The 14407-nt window shown below is 50.5% G+C and overlaps 2 protein-coding genes across 3 annotated transcripts; both read left to right on the top strand.

Moving 5' to 3' along the window:
- The first annotated feature begins 373 nt into the window (after positions 1-373).
- Positions 374-1569, top strand: LOC127330777 (auxin-induced protein 10A5). Its single transcript, XM_051356874.2, has one exon. The coding sequence runs from the start codon at positions 455-457 to the stop codon at positions 881-883; it is 429 nt and encodes a 142-aa protein (XP_051212834.1). The 5' UTR covers positions 374-454; the 3' UTR covers positions 884-1569.
- Positions 1570-12201: 10632 nt separating this feature from the next.
- On the top strand, positions 12202-13393 carry LOC139835358 (uncharacterized). Of its 2 annotated transcripts, none has more exons than XM_071825209.1 (3): positions 12202-12719; positions 12801-13101; positions 13213-13393. In XM_071825209.1, exons 2-3 carry the CDS (start codon positions 12807-12809, stop codon positions 13254-13256), a joined length of 339 nt encoding a protein of 112 aa, XP_071681310.1. In that variant the 5' UTR covers positions 12202-12719; positions 12801-12806; the 3' UTR covers positions 13257-13393. The 2 variants fall into 2 exon arrangements, with proteins under 2 accessions (XP_071681310.1, XP_071681309.1); XM_071825208.1 differs by having other exon boundaries at positions 13198-13393.
- Positions 13394-14407: the final 1014 nt, after the last annotated feature.

Raw genomic sequence — 14407 nt, 5'->3', positions numbered from 1 at the left:
TTTTTTGGACTTAGGCTACAATTGATACACATACACATATGTTCTTCTGCTCTTCAAAGCTTTAAAAATGTAAATTTTGCTAATGTTCAAATAATGAGATCAACATATGTTAATTGCCTCGTGTTGGATGCTGGAAATAAAATACACCGGACAACTGAGAGGACAAGAAAAATGCTATCCATGAGGCGGAAATGCATCATTTCTTAGCACATGATCTTGATTTAGATGCCAATTTCTGCACATGGCATAAACCAAATATAGGAAGAAGAAAAAAGAGAAATAACAATAATGTCACGTCGAGACCAACCCAGGGTCTCAACGCCTCCTATAAAACCACTCCTTTGCTCTCCCCTGGAAAGCAAGCTCTATTCCTTCACCAACTCCGCCTCCTCTCCTTCGCGCCATTCGCCTAGGAATAGCAGAGCAACCTCGATCCAGCCGGCGCCGGGCGTCAATGGCCAAATGCGGCAAGATCCAGAGCATCGTGCGCCTCCAGCAGACGCTGCGGCGGTGGCGGACCCGCGCCACGGCGCGCGCCGTCTCCGTTCCGGTTCCGCCGGGGCACGTGGCGGTGTGCGTGGGCGACGCGTCGCGGCGGTTCGTGGTGCGCGCGGCGCACCTGAACCACCCGGTCTTCCGGGAGCTGCTGAGGCAGGCGGCGGAGGAGTACGGCTTCCCGTCATCGCCAGGACCTGTCGCGCTCCCCTGCTGCGACGAGGACCGCTTCCTCGACGTCCTCCGCCGCGTCGCCTCCGACGAGGAGCGCCTCCTGGTCCGCGCCGGACGCTCGCTCTGCTGCCGCGTGCCGCCCGTGGCCACCACCCGCGACGTCGCCGCCCGGCCGCTGCTGCAGGGGATGGCCGTGGAGAAGCTTGTATGGTGAAGTGGTGATCGACCGAACACCAAAGCTGCGTGCAAGGTAGCCGTGGAGGTTTGATTCCGGTGCCGCCGGCCGCGCGCGGTTCTCCCTGGCGCGGAAAATGTGGAAGCATCTAGCCGCTCCCACTGCGGCCGAGCAGACCTGCCGTGCCAGACCGCGAGAAGAGCAAGCAGCGCCGAAACATCGAAGTCATCGGCGTGCTGGAGTGTCCGGCGCAATATATGGCGACGCCCCCAACCATGAATCCGCGCGAAGCGCAACTGATGCACACAGGCGGGCGCGGGCGCGCGGCTAGCTCTAGCAGTCTAGCTTTAGCTTTGTACTGCTTGATTGCGGGTAGAAGAGTGTAGCAATTGATTCAAGTAGATGTTGATTCTTGAATCGTTATTGGTAGCAGTCCAAGCCGGGGATGAAGGATTCTTCCCTGTTGTACATTCACTTGGCCGTCATTTGTCATGTGGTCATGATGTTGATTTTTTTTTTTTTTTTGCGAAACAGTGGTCATCATGTTGATATGGCCAACTTAATTGTATTGTTCTTGATGATTGTCATTAGCCTTTGCACTTCTATATTGCGCATGGCATGCCTTTCTTGAGGATTTTTGTTTTTACAAGGGTGTAAATGATTCTCATTAAGATTTGTCAAAACCATGTTAGTACATTAGAATTTTCTATGTATCGGGGAATTGGTACAGATTACATTTATTTCAATGTAGTGGCTTTTGCCACTCATTCGATTCTGAATGAAATGTGTTAGCTTGTTATATGTTAGGTAATGCGGGTGAAAGTGTGCTAAATGGCATTTGTCGTATGGTTTCACCCATTAATATGAAGCATTTGGATATTGGTCTTCATATTATTAGTGTACATGTAGACATTAGTTGAGCTATATTTACAATTTTCAATGTAGTAAAATATTCTAACTTTTGTATCGAGAATATCTAAAAAAATCCTTTTGTATCAAGAATATGTTTAATTGAGTCTATTTAGAGTACTCCTACATGATTAATGGAAGTAAACATATATATGTATCCTCTTCCGTTGGCTTAAGTATCTGTTTTATTTGTTATGGGCATGTACACACCCAGCTAGGTAAAAAAAAAGCACATCTTCTTCTTAAAAAATTAAAAAAACTTTATTTTCGAGCTCAACATTAGGTAGATCACTACGGGAAAAACAGGCGTTGCCGTGCAGCACATCATTGCCGTGAGGTGCTGCACGGCAAAGAAATCTTTGCCGTGCGCCGCGAGTTGTACGCACGACAAAGAAGAAAAGCACGGAAAAGCCTAAGAGCGGCGCACGGCAAAGATTCGGTGCACGGCAAAGTCAGCAGCGCCGCACGGCAAAGTATCATCGCACGGCAAAGTCCCTCGAAAGCCCACGGCAAAGAAACAAGCACGGAAAGAGCATAAGAGCCTCACGGCAAAGAAAACATGCTCGGCAAAGGGACTGGGACGTTGCCGTGGGCCTCCCTTTGCCGTGAGGTCAGGCAAAGTGCACGGCAAAGCCGCCTTTGCCGTGAGGCCAGGCAAAGTGCACGGCAAAGCCGCCTTTGCCGTGCGATTACTTCTTTGCCGTGCGCCATCATTCATTTTATTTGTTTTTCTTTCTATTTTATTTCATCTAATACTTATATTTTTTTTTATTAGTTTTAATTTTTGATGACTATTTATTAGTGTTACTTAAGACAATGTGCAATACAAAATTAGTCTCCATGCTCATCCCCCACATGGTTCCGGTGCTCCGGCGGCCGTCCCCCTCCTTCCCCCCAAAACAGCGGGACGACGGGTCTACCCCCGTAGATTTCTCCGCGCGAGGGTGCACAATGTACTTTTTCATTCTTTTAGGTTTGTTAGGGTTAGGTTTTAGGTCCAGTTGCAAGTTTTGGTGGCATTTCGGTGCTCCGGGGGTCATTCCCCCCTAAAAACGGCTGTCTGTGGGCCCCGGATGGTCTACCCCCTAGATTTCTCCGCGCGAGGTTCCACCAATATACCTTTTCATAGGTTTAGGTTTGTTTAGTCCATGGACATATGGAAAACCATGTGTGGCACCCTTTGGCACAGTCTAGCCCCCGATATACCCGCGGCGGGACACTTCAGCGTACACGTCCAGGAATCTGTTAAGTGTTATCGCCCGAAGGTGAGGAATGTCAGACCGGGGATCCATGCCATGCACCATTTGGTGAATCACACCTTGCATCACACTTTGACACATATCATAGGACCACATGCAAGGTTTGGTGGGGTTCCGGTGCTCCGGCGGTCGTTCTCCCCCTCCTCCCCCCAAAACAGCGGAACGCGTGCCCCGGCGGGTCTACCCCCCTAGATTTCTCCGCGCGAGGGTGCACCAATGTAACTTTTCATTCTTTTAGGTTTGTTTAGTACATATACACATGGAGAACCAAAGATTGGGACCCTTTGGCACATATACCCGCAGCTAGAGCCATTATCACACGATCGACGGTGTGCCTGATCTACTGGTTAGGGTTAGGTGTAGGGTTAGGGCTAGGGTTTAGGGGCTAGGGCTAGGGTTTAGGTTAAAGGGTAAGTATTTATGGTTAGGTATAGGTTTAGGGTTTAGGGTTAGGGTTAGGGTTTATGATGCATGGTTCTGCAGCTCCGGCGTCGTGGTTTAGGGATTTAGAGGGGTTTAGGGCTCGAAGCCTCCCCAGTTTAGGGTTTAGGGTTTAGGGGAGCTACTTTTGCACCATTAGACCTTGCATCACACTTTGACACATATCATAGGTACACATGCAGGGTTTGGTGGGGTTCCGGTGCTCCGGCGGTCGTTCTCCCCCTCCTCCCCCCAAAACAGCGGAACGCGTGCTCCATGGGTCTACCCCCGTAGATTTCTCCGCGCGAGGGTGCACCAATGTAACTTTTCATTCTTTTAGGTTTGTTTAGTACATATACACATGGAGAACCAAAGATTGGGACCCTTTGGCACATATACCCGCAGCTAGAGCCATTATCACACGAACGACGGTGTGCCTGATCTACTGGTTAGGGTTAGGTGTAGGGTTAGGGCTAGGGTTTAGGGGCTAGGGCTAGGGTTTAGGTTAAAGGGTAAGTATTTATGGTTAGGTATAGGTTTAGGGTTTAGGGTTAGGGTTAGGGTTTATGATGCATGGTTCTCAGCTCCGCGTCGTGGTTTAGGGATTTAGAGGGGTTTAGGGCTCGAAGCCTCCCGCTTTAGGGTTTAGGGTTTAGGGGAGCTACTTTTGCACCATTAGACCTTGCATCACACTTTGACACATATCATAGGTCCACATGCAAGGTTTGGTGGGGTTCCGGTGCTCGGCGGTCGTTCTCCCCCTCCTCCCCCAAAACAATGGAACGCGTGCCCGGCGGGTCTACCCCCCTAGATTTCTCCGCGCGAGGGTGCACCAATGTAACTTTTCATTCTTTTAGGTTTGTTTAGTACATATACACATGGAGAACCAAAGATTGGGACCCTTTGGCACATATACCCGCAGCTAGAGCCATTATCACACGATCGACGGTGTGCCTGATCTACTGGTTAGGGTTAGGTGTAGGGTTAGGGCTAGGGTTTAGGGGCTAGGGCTAGGGTTTAGGTTAAAGGGTAAATATTTATGGTTAGGTATAGATTTAGGGTTTAGGGTTAGGGTTAGGGTTTATGATGCATGGTTCTCAGCCTCCTCTGGCCGTGGTTTAGGGATTTAGAGGGGTTTAGGGCTCGAAGCCTCCCCAGTTTAGGGTTTAGGGTTTAGGGGAGCTACTTTTGCACCATTAGACCTTGCATCACACTTTGACACATATCATAGGTCCACATGCAAGGTTTGGTGGGGTTACGGTGCTCCGGCGGTCGTTCTCCCCCTCCTCCCCCAAAACAAAAACGCGTGTTCCCCGCGGGTCTACCCCCCTAGATTTCTCCGCGCGAGGGTACACCAATGTAACTTTTCATTCTTTTAGGTTTGTTTAGTACATATACACATGGAGAACCAAAGATTGGGACCATGCAGGTTTTGTTGCCGTGCGCAGGCGGTATGTGTGCCTCGGCGGGTCTACCCCCCAAAGCTGTATTGACAAATGCACACTAAATCAACTCAAATATTTGAAATGCTAAAAAATTTTGAAATTGAAAGAATGATACATACATTATTAAATAATACACATGTTGAAAAAACAGGTTTAATATAATGTAGAAATAGAAATGAATGTTGTTGACAATTAAAATGAAAAAAATATAAAAAAACATCTTTGCCGTGCGCAGGCGCACGGCAAAGAAACCTGCCGCACGGCAAAGGCCCCTTTGCGCACGGCAAAGGACCCGCCGCACGGCAAAGGGCGCCCTGCGCACGGCAAAGGCGGCCCGCACGGCAAAGGCGCGTAGATAAGCACTTTGTCGGGAGGCATGTGAGCCACAAACGCCCTATCCACCGACCCGCGCCTCGCCCTTCTCTGCGTCCACCGCGCCGCCGCCTCGCCCGCCGCCACCTAGCCCGCCCGCCGCCTCGCCCGCCGCCACACGCGTCCGCCTCGCCCTGCGCCGCCGCCTCCCGCCATCAGCCACGCCGGCCGCCAGCACCCACGCCGGCCCACGCCGCCGCGGGCCACCGCGTGTCGGACTCTCTCCCGACCTCCGCGGGCGGCAGCGTGTGCGTCTCTGCGCCGCCGCCCTCCTCTCGTCCGCCTCCGCGCCTCCTCTCGTCCGCCTCCGCCACCCTCTCCCTCGCCCTCGCCGACCCGGCCTTCCTCGCCCCGCTCCGCGCCGCCCACCCGCGCCTCGTTGCGGCGCCTCTAGTCGACGCCCTCGCTGCCGTCGCGGCCACTCGAGACGACGCGCTCGCCACGCAGGCGTCCGACCTCGCCGCCGACCTCGCATCCGCCGTCGGCGCCCCTGCCGCCTCCGAGCTCATCGCCCGCCTCGCGCGCCTCCTCTTGTCGGGTTCCCTCGTCAAGCACCTCCACACGGTACGTGTGCCGTGCCGCCTATCAATGTACTACGCTGTACGCCCTGAGATGCATGTTTGATACTATGATGCTTGATGCATGCGAGGCAGGGAGAGATCGATGGTGGGTTTCTAGAACATCATCCTACATTAATTAGGTTAGCGTGCGAATAGCCCTAAGAGATGGATGAGGAGCAGCGAGATCAGGCTTCTCTTGATGGAGTGATTGAAACAGAATTCTTCAATCTCTGTGTAAGAATGTGGTGAACAATAGCTTGGCACTTACTAATTGTTGTAGCTCTGGATCATTTTGAAGCGTGAGTCACTTTGGGACTTCACTCTGCTGAATTAGTTGCAACGTTATTGTTTCTTTTATCTTGAATGTTCAAATAAATATGCATGCTAATTGTTGTAGTATTTAAGGTAGTTAAAATAAATATGCATGGTAAAAGAAATATTCATTTTTCCGCATTTGCAGACGATGTTTTGAGGTGGACACAGGGGCCGGCGTTGTCGGGGTGCTTGAGGAGCGTTGCTCAAGGGGACCATTTTACCGGAGGGGATTTTGCCGGAGGGTCGTTGGTCTTCTTCTCCGGCAGTCGATCACGCTTCGAGGGTGAGAATCCGTTCGCCTCTTTTGTACCTAGGTTTTTTTTTGTGTCTAGATCACCAAGTGTGTCGCGATACCTAGGCGTCTCTTCCCGACCGTAAGGGTTACGCGGATAAATATGCATTAGTGGTCTCGCATATTATGAACCGTAACTCTTACGGCATTTATCGGGACAGCAGGCGGATGCGTAGTTGGGTACGTTCTCCGTGCTCTACCCCGATCCGAGACAGGATTTCGGTAGCGCCTCCCCGTTGTTCTCCGGATGCACACCCCTCTCGGCTTTTTGCCGAGACGTGTATCGGGAGAGCAGCGGGGAGGTGCTGCCGAAATTCTGTCTCGGATCGGGGTAGAGCTGGGAGAACGTACTCAATCTACGGATCCGGCGGCTGCTAGGAGCCCACCTAGTAGAGTTTCAGGTTGATGCACGCGTAAAATAAATAAATATATGATGCATTTATTTCGTATTTGATATATAAATGCTATGTTTGTCTGTTTTGTTGCTGATTAGAGGATGGATAATCGTGGCTGGATGTACGATGGCAGAATCAGTCAATCGGACTATACTGATGAATGGGGAGAAAAGACCGAGCAGTTTGTGGATAGGGCGTTTGCCATCCCTAGCAGACCTATAAGTGTTTGGTGCCCTTGTAGTAAGTGCGCTAACCGAAAGGCACAGGACAAGGAAACTATGAGTATGCACCTGATCAAGTTTGGGTTCACACCGTCCTACAGGATTTGGACTTACCATGGAGAAAAGGCAAAGAAACGTGCTAGGAAGGAGGTGCGGCAGATTCAACCTAGGGGGGAATATGACACTGGTTTTGATAGGTGCTTAGAAAACTTGGCTAATGGTAATGTGCCTGAAAGCTCTCATGTAGAGGTGGAGACACCTCAGGATGCGGAGACAAGTGAGGACCCGGAGGAAAACACAAAGGAGTATTATGAGGCTCTGTTTGCTTCGCAGAAACCCCTACATGAAAATACATAGGTTACCCAACTAGATGCCATCGCTCGCCTTATGGCCTTGAAGTGCCATAGGAACTTGTGCAGAGATGGGTTCGATGAACTTCTGGTCATCGTAGGCAGCCTTCTGCCGAAAGGGCACCTCTTGCCGCAAAACTTCTACTATTCGACCAAATTGCTCAGTGACCTTAAGATGTCATCTCAGCAGATACACGCTTGTCCAAAGGGATGCATGCTATTCAGAGAGGAGCACGCTGACACAAATTATTGCATCAAATGCAATTCCTCTAGGTACTTTGAGGTAGACCGCAATGGTGATGGTCAGAAGAGGCAGACCACGGTTGCCAAGAATATCCTCCGCTATCTTCCAGTTCTACCGAGGATCCAGCGGCTCTTCATGACCGAGGATACTGCCCAGCAGATGAGGTGGGCCGTGGAAGGAAACAGATACACCGACAAGATGATACATCCGTCGGATGGTACTGCATGGAAGAACTTTGTGAAGAAATTTCCACTGAAAGCAGGTGACCCGAGGAGCGTAGCAGTTGCGATATCAACCGATGGGTTCAATCCATATGGTATGTCGGCTGCAGTATACAGTTGTTGGCCAGTGTTTGTTATTCCCATGAACCTCCCCCTGGCGTACGCATGAGATCGGAGAACATGTTTGTGTCGATGATAATCCCAAGGCCCAAATACCCGGGCAAGAACATGAATGTGTACCTGGAACCGCTGGTGGATGACTTGGTTCGTGGCTGGGAAGGTCGCGGGATCCGAACATATGACGCATCAAAGAAGGAGTACTTCGATATGTATGTGTGGTACCACACGTCCCTGCATGACCTGCCAGCACGTGCTTTGTTCTGCGGGTGGTGTACACATGGGAAGTGGCATTGCCCACAGTGCAGACAGGCCGTGACTTTCTTCTAGCTAAACAAGGGAGGCAAGTATTCATGCTTTGATGAAGCTCGACAGTTCCTTGAGCGGAGGCATGCATACAGGAGTGATGTAAAGAGTTTCAAGAAAGGCCGTGTTGTCCGTGGCCCGAAGCCAATTCCGAAGACCGGAACGGAAATCAAGGCCGAGTTAGATGCTCTTCAGCCTAGCCCTGATGGGAATGGTTTCTTAGGATATGGGGAGACACACCAATGGACTCACAAGCCGTGCTTATGGAAGCTCCCTTACTTTGAGTTTCTCGAGCTCCCGCATAACATTGATGTAATGCACACCGAGAAGAATATCAGTGAAGCCATTTGGAGCACGATTGTGGACACTGAGAAGACGAAGGATAACATAAAGGCTCGAATTGATCAATAAATGTGGTGTGATAGGCCAGAGTTGAACATGCAGCCACCTAATGGTGCCAAAAAAACTTGGACTAAGCCACACGCTCCGTTCTGCCTCACAAAGGCCCAAAAAAGGGAGGTCTTCCAATGGATGAAGGACTCCTTGTTTTTCCCCGATAGGTTCGCAGCCAACTGGATGAGGGGCCTGAACATTGAAACGCTGCGAGTACAAGGACTGAAGAGTCATGACTACCACATATGGCTTGAGCGGATAATGCCGGTGATGATTCGAGGCTATGTCCCTGAGAAAACTTGGCGAGTGCTAGCGAGGTTGAGTTTTTTCTTCCGCCAAATTTGTGCTAGGGAGTTAGACACTAAAGTGATTGAGAAGCTGGATGAAGAGGCACCCGTGTTGCTTTGCGATCTAGAGAAGATCTTTCCTCCAGGGTTTTTTAATCCGATGCAACACATGATCCTGCACCTCGCGGAGGAGTGCTTAAAGGGGGGCCCGAATTGGGGCCGTTGGCAGTTTGGTCCCGTTAAAGAAACACAAAAGCTTCGTCAAATGACTGGCAATAAATGCAAGATCGAAGCATCCATAGCCGAGGCAGTCCTGAACGTGGAGGTGGCAAACTTCACCACTAAGCACTATGATCCCAACATTCCCACAAAGCACAACCCGGTCCTCCGTTACAATGCCGCCAACAATGAAGAAGTACCCAAGCTTAGCATCTTCGTGGGGCTTGGTGGCAAGTCAAGTGGCTCGAAGCCGTACAGAACGGACCTACATGAGCGGACCTTGATCCACTCGTATGTCTTAAACACCATGGTCGAAGTGAAGCCGTACATCGAGTAAGTGCGAACCATTTAATTATTCGCAAACATTCACTCGTATGTTCGTGGCTAACTCTTCCTCTTTTCATCGGTATAGGAAATTCAAGGCTATACATTGGAAGAATACCCACAGGGAGCCTACCCCGGAAGAATCCAAGCAAATTTTTGATAAGGGAGGCGGTTTCGGTTTCAGTAGCTGGTTTTGTAATTTGGTACTATTCTATCCAAATTAGCTAGCACTTCCGACATTTATCGGTCATTTCTCGTTCTAAACTTCTTGTGCTAAACTTGTAGGCAAGAACTGACAAAGAGATGAAGTCAGAGCTAAGAAAAATTGCTAGGGGCTTTGACCATTCCGTAGAAGCGTTCAACTCCTATGACGTGAACGGGTATCGCTGCACTCCATCAATACACAACAAGCCGGCCCAACGCGAAGACAATAAATAGTGGGGTGGTATGTCAAGGTGATGATGGGCTCCATTACTATGGAAGAGTCGAGGGTATATACGAGCTGAATTACGGGTTTCACAAAGGGCTAAATCCCGTCGTCTTCAAATGCCATTGGTTTGACCCACGTCGGGTGAGACGGGATCCTGAAATTGGGTTGGTCGAAGTTGAAAGGAACTCCGTTTATAAGGGAGAGGATGTGTACATCTTGGCAACCCAGGCCTTTCAAGTATTCTATCTCCCGTACGCGTGCAGAAACCCAACAAAACGTCTACATGGATGGGATGTTGTGATGACGGTGCCTTCACGCAATAGGCCGCCCCCGCCAAACAAGGACGATTACCGCCGCGTAGACCCCTCAGCAAGGAGTGTCGAGTTTTATCAGGAAGAAGGGCTCCCCGGCCATTTCACAATCGGCTTGCCGACTATCGATGACATGGTCGTAGACGATGAACAAGAAGACGCGGGCATGGATGGAGACAATGCAGAAGATGAAGCTGAGGATGTCTGTGCCCGGAAGACCTGAGTTTGCTCGAGGCGTTCAAAGCGGGGATTGACCTCGATGCGGATGGACCACCTCCAGGTTTCATTGATGATTATTGGTTCGCCGAGCCTGATGACGATGAGGAGACACGCGGTCCAATCACGGATGGCGACACGAGCTCGATCTATGTAGTAGTAATTGTGAGGCTAGCCTATTTGTAATAACTCCGTGTAATAGAGATTGTCTAGCTAGGTTATTTGTAAGAACTCCGTGCTATGTTTGAGAGAACTCTATGGTAGCTATTTGTTGCTTCCACTAATTAATTAATGTTCATCCTTTTGCATTTTTTGTTGCTTTCATTAATGTTCATCTACTTATATTTCTGTTGCTTTCACTAATATTTATCTCTTTACAATATTGCGTACTAATAAATCACTCTCTTCATTTGTGTTTGCAGGTGATTGAAGCATGCCGCCAAAAAAAAGGGGTGGCGGTCTTAAAAAGAAGCTCAAGGACTTGGTAGGTGTAGGGACTTCGAGGCGGGGCCGAGCTAGTACCCCCCCTCCTAGCCCCCTCTGTCGCTCCCACGGGGGCGGCCGCGTAGGAAGAATGCGACGCGGGTACTCACTCCTAGTCCTAGCCCCCTCCCGCAGCCGATGATGATGACGAGGAGGAGGACCGGGAGCACCACGGGGGTGGGGAGGACCGGGAGGAGGAGGTGGGTGGGGAGGACCGGGAGGAGGAGGGGGGTGGGGAGGACCAGGAGGAGGAGGGGGACGAGGAGGACCTCTCGGAGGATGAGGGGTTGGGGAACTTAGTGTTCGATCCTGATCCAAGCCTAGAGTGGTGTGAGCCGGAGGATTACCAGTACGTTCCAGCTGTGGAGAGGCTGAGACCACGTGATAGGAAGCCATATCGGCGTGGGATAACACAGCTCCCCTCGCTGAAGAGCTGGCGCTACAGGCACGTTGTTCTACAGCCCTATGGAAGGAGGTACATGTTAATTTTTGGCATTTCGTTATCGCAATTTTGTCATTATCAAAATTATTATCACATACATATTGATGTTGTCGTTTCATGGTGCAGCTCGTTCCAGTTTGAAGACCCGACGCAGAGACCGCCACGTGGGTACTCGAACATCCTTTGGGGCCTACTTAGATGGTATTTCCCTGGGATAGTCAATTTCCCTACTGGTGGCTGCGACGTAGCTTGGAGGTGGGCGCACTACAGCCTCGCGGAAGATCCTCTTGGCCGCGGCACCGCGGCGGATATGGTTGTTGCCAAATTCTGGGTACGTGACTTTTGACTTCTTACCATTCATACACTCTCCTTGGTTCACAATAATTGCACTAATGCCCCTTGTTTCACCTATGTGCATGGTTGCAGAAATACTTCAAGAGGGCCGAGGGCAAGGAGAATGTGTGCGATGATGTCCTACACCAGCTTGCAAGGAAGAGGGTGACTGGCATGCACTACGAGGCACGTGTTCAATGCGTCCGCGACTGGCACGCCGACCGCTTCGTCCACATGTCTAAGGAGGACGCTCGCGACACGCTCATGCAGCCGTGGCAGTACTTGCAGGTATTTGCATTTATGTGTTATTGATTTCTTTATCGCCATGTAGTTTATTTTACCATAATGGGTTTATCTTGTGCATGTAGAACCCTCCTCAGTACGTCGGCAACGACGATAGGTGCTTTCGTGCGATGGTCATGTGGTGGACATGCCCCCGACCTCAAGAAGCACGAGGAGGGCAAGAAGAAGCGGGCAGAGATGCGAGGTGGATCGCATATCCAAGGCAGCATCCCCATCTCTCTTCACCTGCAGAAGGAGGTGAGCAAATTAATGGTTCCTTCATTCTTTGAATTCATGTTATATATTTGCTAACTCTGCAAGGGTGTGCCACTTCACTTTATTACATGTTCTCTTTTGCAGGAAGTCAGGACAGGAGCGAAGCCTAACGTCTTTGCCGTGCTAAAGAAGGTGAAGCAAAGGAAGACGCCTGATCCTGAGACGGGGTCCGTGTGGGTTAACCCGCAATCCGAGACCCAGTGCACGTCGTATGTCTCCAAGTTCAAGCAGAAGTACGGCGAGGATGCCAACCCAGAGGCCGAGGACTTTGACCCTGAGGTCGCGGTGCTTGCGGGAGAAGGCTTGAAGCATGGCCGCCTATGGTTTGGTGACGGGTGCGTCGACCCAGCGAGGGTTCCCTCTCTCCGCCAGATCCGTCGTGGTCGTAAGAGCGGCCAGCCTGAGGTAGAGCCCCGGCCACGGGCTTCGGATCTAGCTGTCGAGCGGTTACGGGTATGTTCTTCCTTGGGCCTCTACATTTCCTTTACATGCTTTCCATTGAAATGTTAATGACATCGCGGCAACACAACGTAGGAGGAGATGGCAGCAAAGGAGCAGGCGGCCCAGGAGCAAAGGGCGCAGATGGAGCAGCAGATTCTGCAGTACCAGCAGCAGCAGACACAGATGATGCAGCAGATGCAACAGCAGCAGCAGATGATGCAGCAGCAGCAGGCACAGATGAGCTGGCTGATGAGCCAGACGGCTCTGTCTTCTCCACCGGGGAGTCTTCCTCCTCCACCTTACTCTTTGCCGTGGATGCCGCCACCGCCCACTCATACCCCGGGGACACTTATCACCGTCAACAACATGAACATCATCCGGAGCATGAACCTCGGTGAGTCCTCCTACGCTTGTGCCCAACCCGCTACTTGTGCTTGTTCAAGTGTTCAATATGCAAATGCAAATGTTCATTCCATCAACCTGCTTATAGATTTTATGTCACAAGGCAATGACAATGAGGCCGGCGGAAGCGGAGGAGGACAAGGTTGATGGCATGGTCTTTGTGCACTTTGTCGGATTGTATGCTTGTAATGGATTGTAATAATGGACATTGCACTATATATGGACTCTATGTAACTTGTGTGGATGGACTATGGACTCTATGTAATGCATTGTATGCATGAATATGTGCGGTTGATGTATTTGTGTGTTCCCGTAGTGTCTGGTGATGTTATGTTGAAGATTATATGTTGTATATGCTATATTATCAATTGCTATATTTAAAATGCAGGGAATACGCAAAAAACAGCAAAAAAATGAAAAAAACAGGGCCCTTTGCCGTGCGTGTGCACACGGCAAAGGACTTTTGGTCACTTTGCCGTGTGCACCCGCACGGCAAAGGAGCCACGTGGCCGCAGCCTGTAGTCCTGGGAAGCTGCTGGGCGTGCCTGGAGGGGCCTTTGCCGTGCGTGCTGGTGTGCTGGCGCACGGCAAAGCCCATCGCACGGCAAAGCCCACCGCACGGCAAAGCCCACCGCACGGCAACGTTGTGCCGCACGGCAACGAGGTGGCCGCACGGCAACGTCGGCTCGCACGGCAAAGGCGTGCACGCACGGCAAAGGCGATGCGCACGGCAAAGCGCCTGCCGCACGGCAGCCCAGGGCGCGCACGGCAAAGGCCATTGCCGTGCAAAATGTCGACGCGCACGGCAAAGGCGTCGTTGCCGTCGGGTTCGTTGCCGTCCACTCTTTGCCGTGCGTGCACGCACGGCAAAGGCTTTGCCGTGCATTTAGGCTCCTTTGCCGTGCAAAGTGCCGCACGGCAATGCCTGGCTTTCCCGTAGTGGATGTTATTATTTCTCAAAATTAACTTCATTGTAATTTATTCATACAAATTATCTAACCTATTTCCTTCACTTTTAGATCGCCTATGTTAGGGTTTTTCTTTCGTTGTTCCAGGTTTATGTCAAATGTTGTGGTGGCTGGACGTTGCCCTTTCATACTCGAGTGTGTGTCCAATTTACGAGCTTATCCAGCAGTTCTGAGTCGCGGGCATAAAAAGAAATAACCAAGAATTGTATCGGCATTTTAATTAATACACACTTTATTTTATAAACATATTCTTTTATTCACAATTAGTATCCATGCCTTATTTAAATATATTCAAACTATAATTTGGTAAATTAGAAAAACATATTGAGA

This window comes from Lolium perenne, chromosome 2 (assembly GCF_019359855.2).
Source record: "Lolium perenne isolate Kyuss_39 chromosome 2, Kyuss_2.0, whole genome shotgun sequence".
Lineage (NCBI taxonomy): Eukaryota > Viridiplantae > Streptophyta > Magnoliopsida > Poales > Poaceae > Lolium > Lolium perenne.
This window is presented reverse-complemented; position numbering and strand designations above follow the sequence as displayed.

Excerpts from the sequence above, each read along its gene's own strand:
- LOC127330777 (XM_051356874.2), top strand. The coding sequence starts at position 455 with ATGGCCAAATGCGGCAAGATCCAGAGCATCGTGCGCCTCCAGCAGACG.
- LOC139835358 (XM_071825208.1), top strand. The coding sequence starts at position 12,807 with ATGGCAGCAAAGGAGCAGGCGGCCCAGGAGCAAAGGGCGCAGATGGAG. Across the intron at positions 13,102-13,197 it reads CATCCGGAGCATGAACCTCG|ATTTTATGTCACAAGGCAAT; the intron begins GTGAGTCCTCCT and ends ACCTGCTTATAG.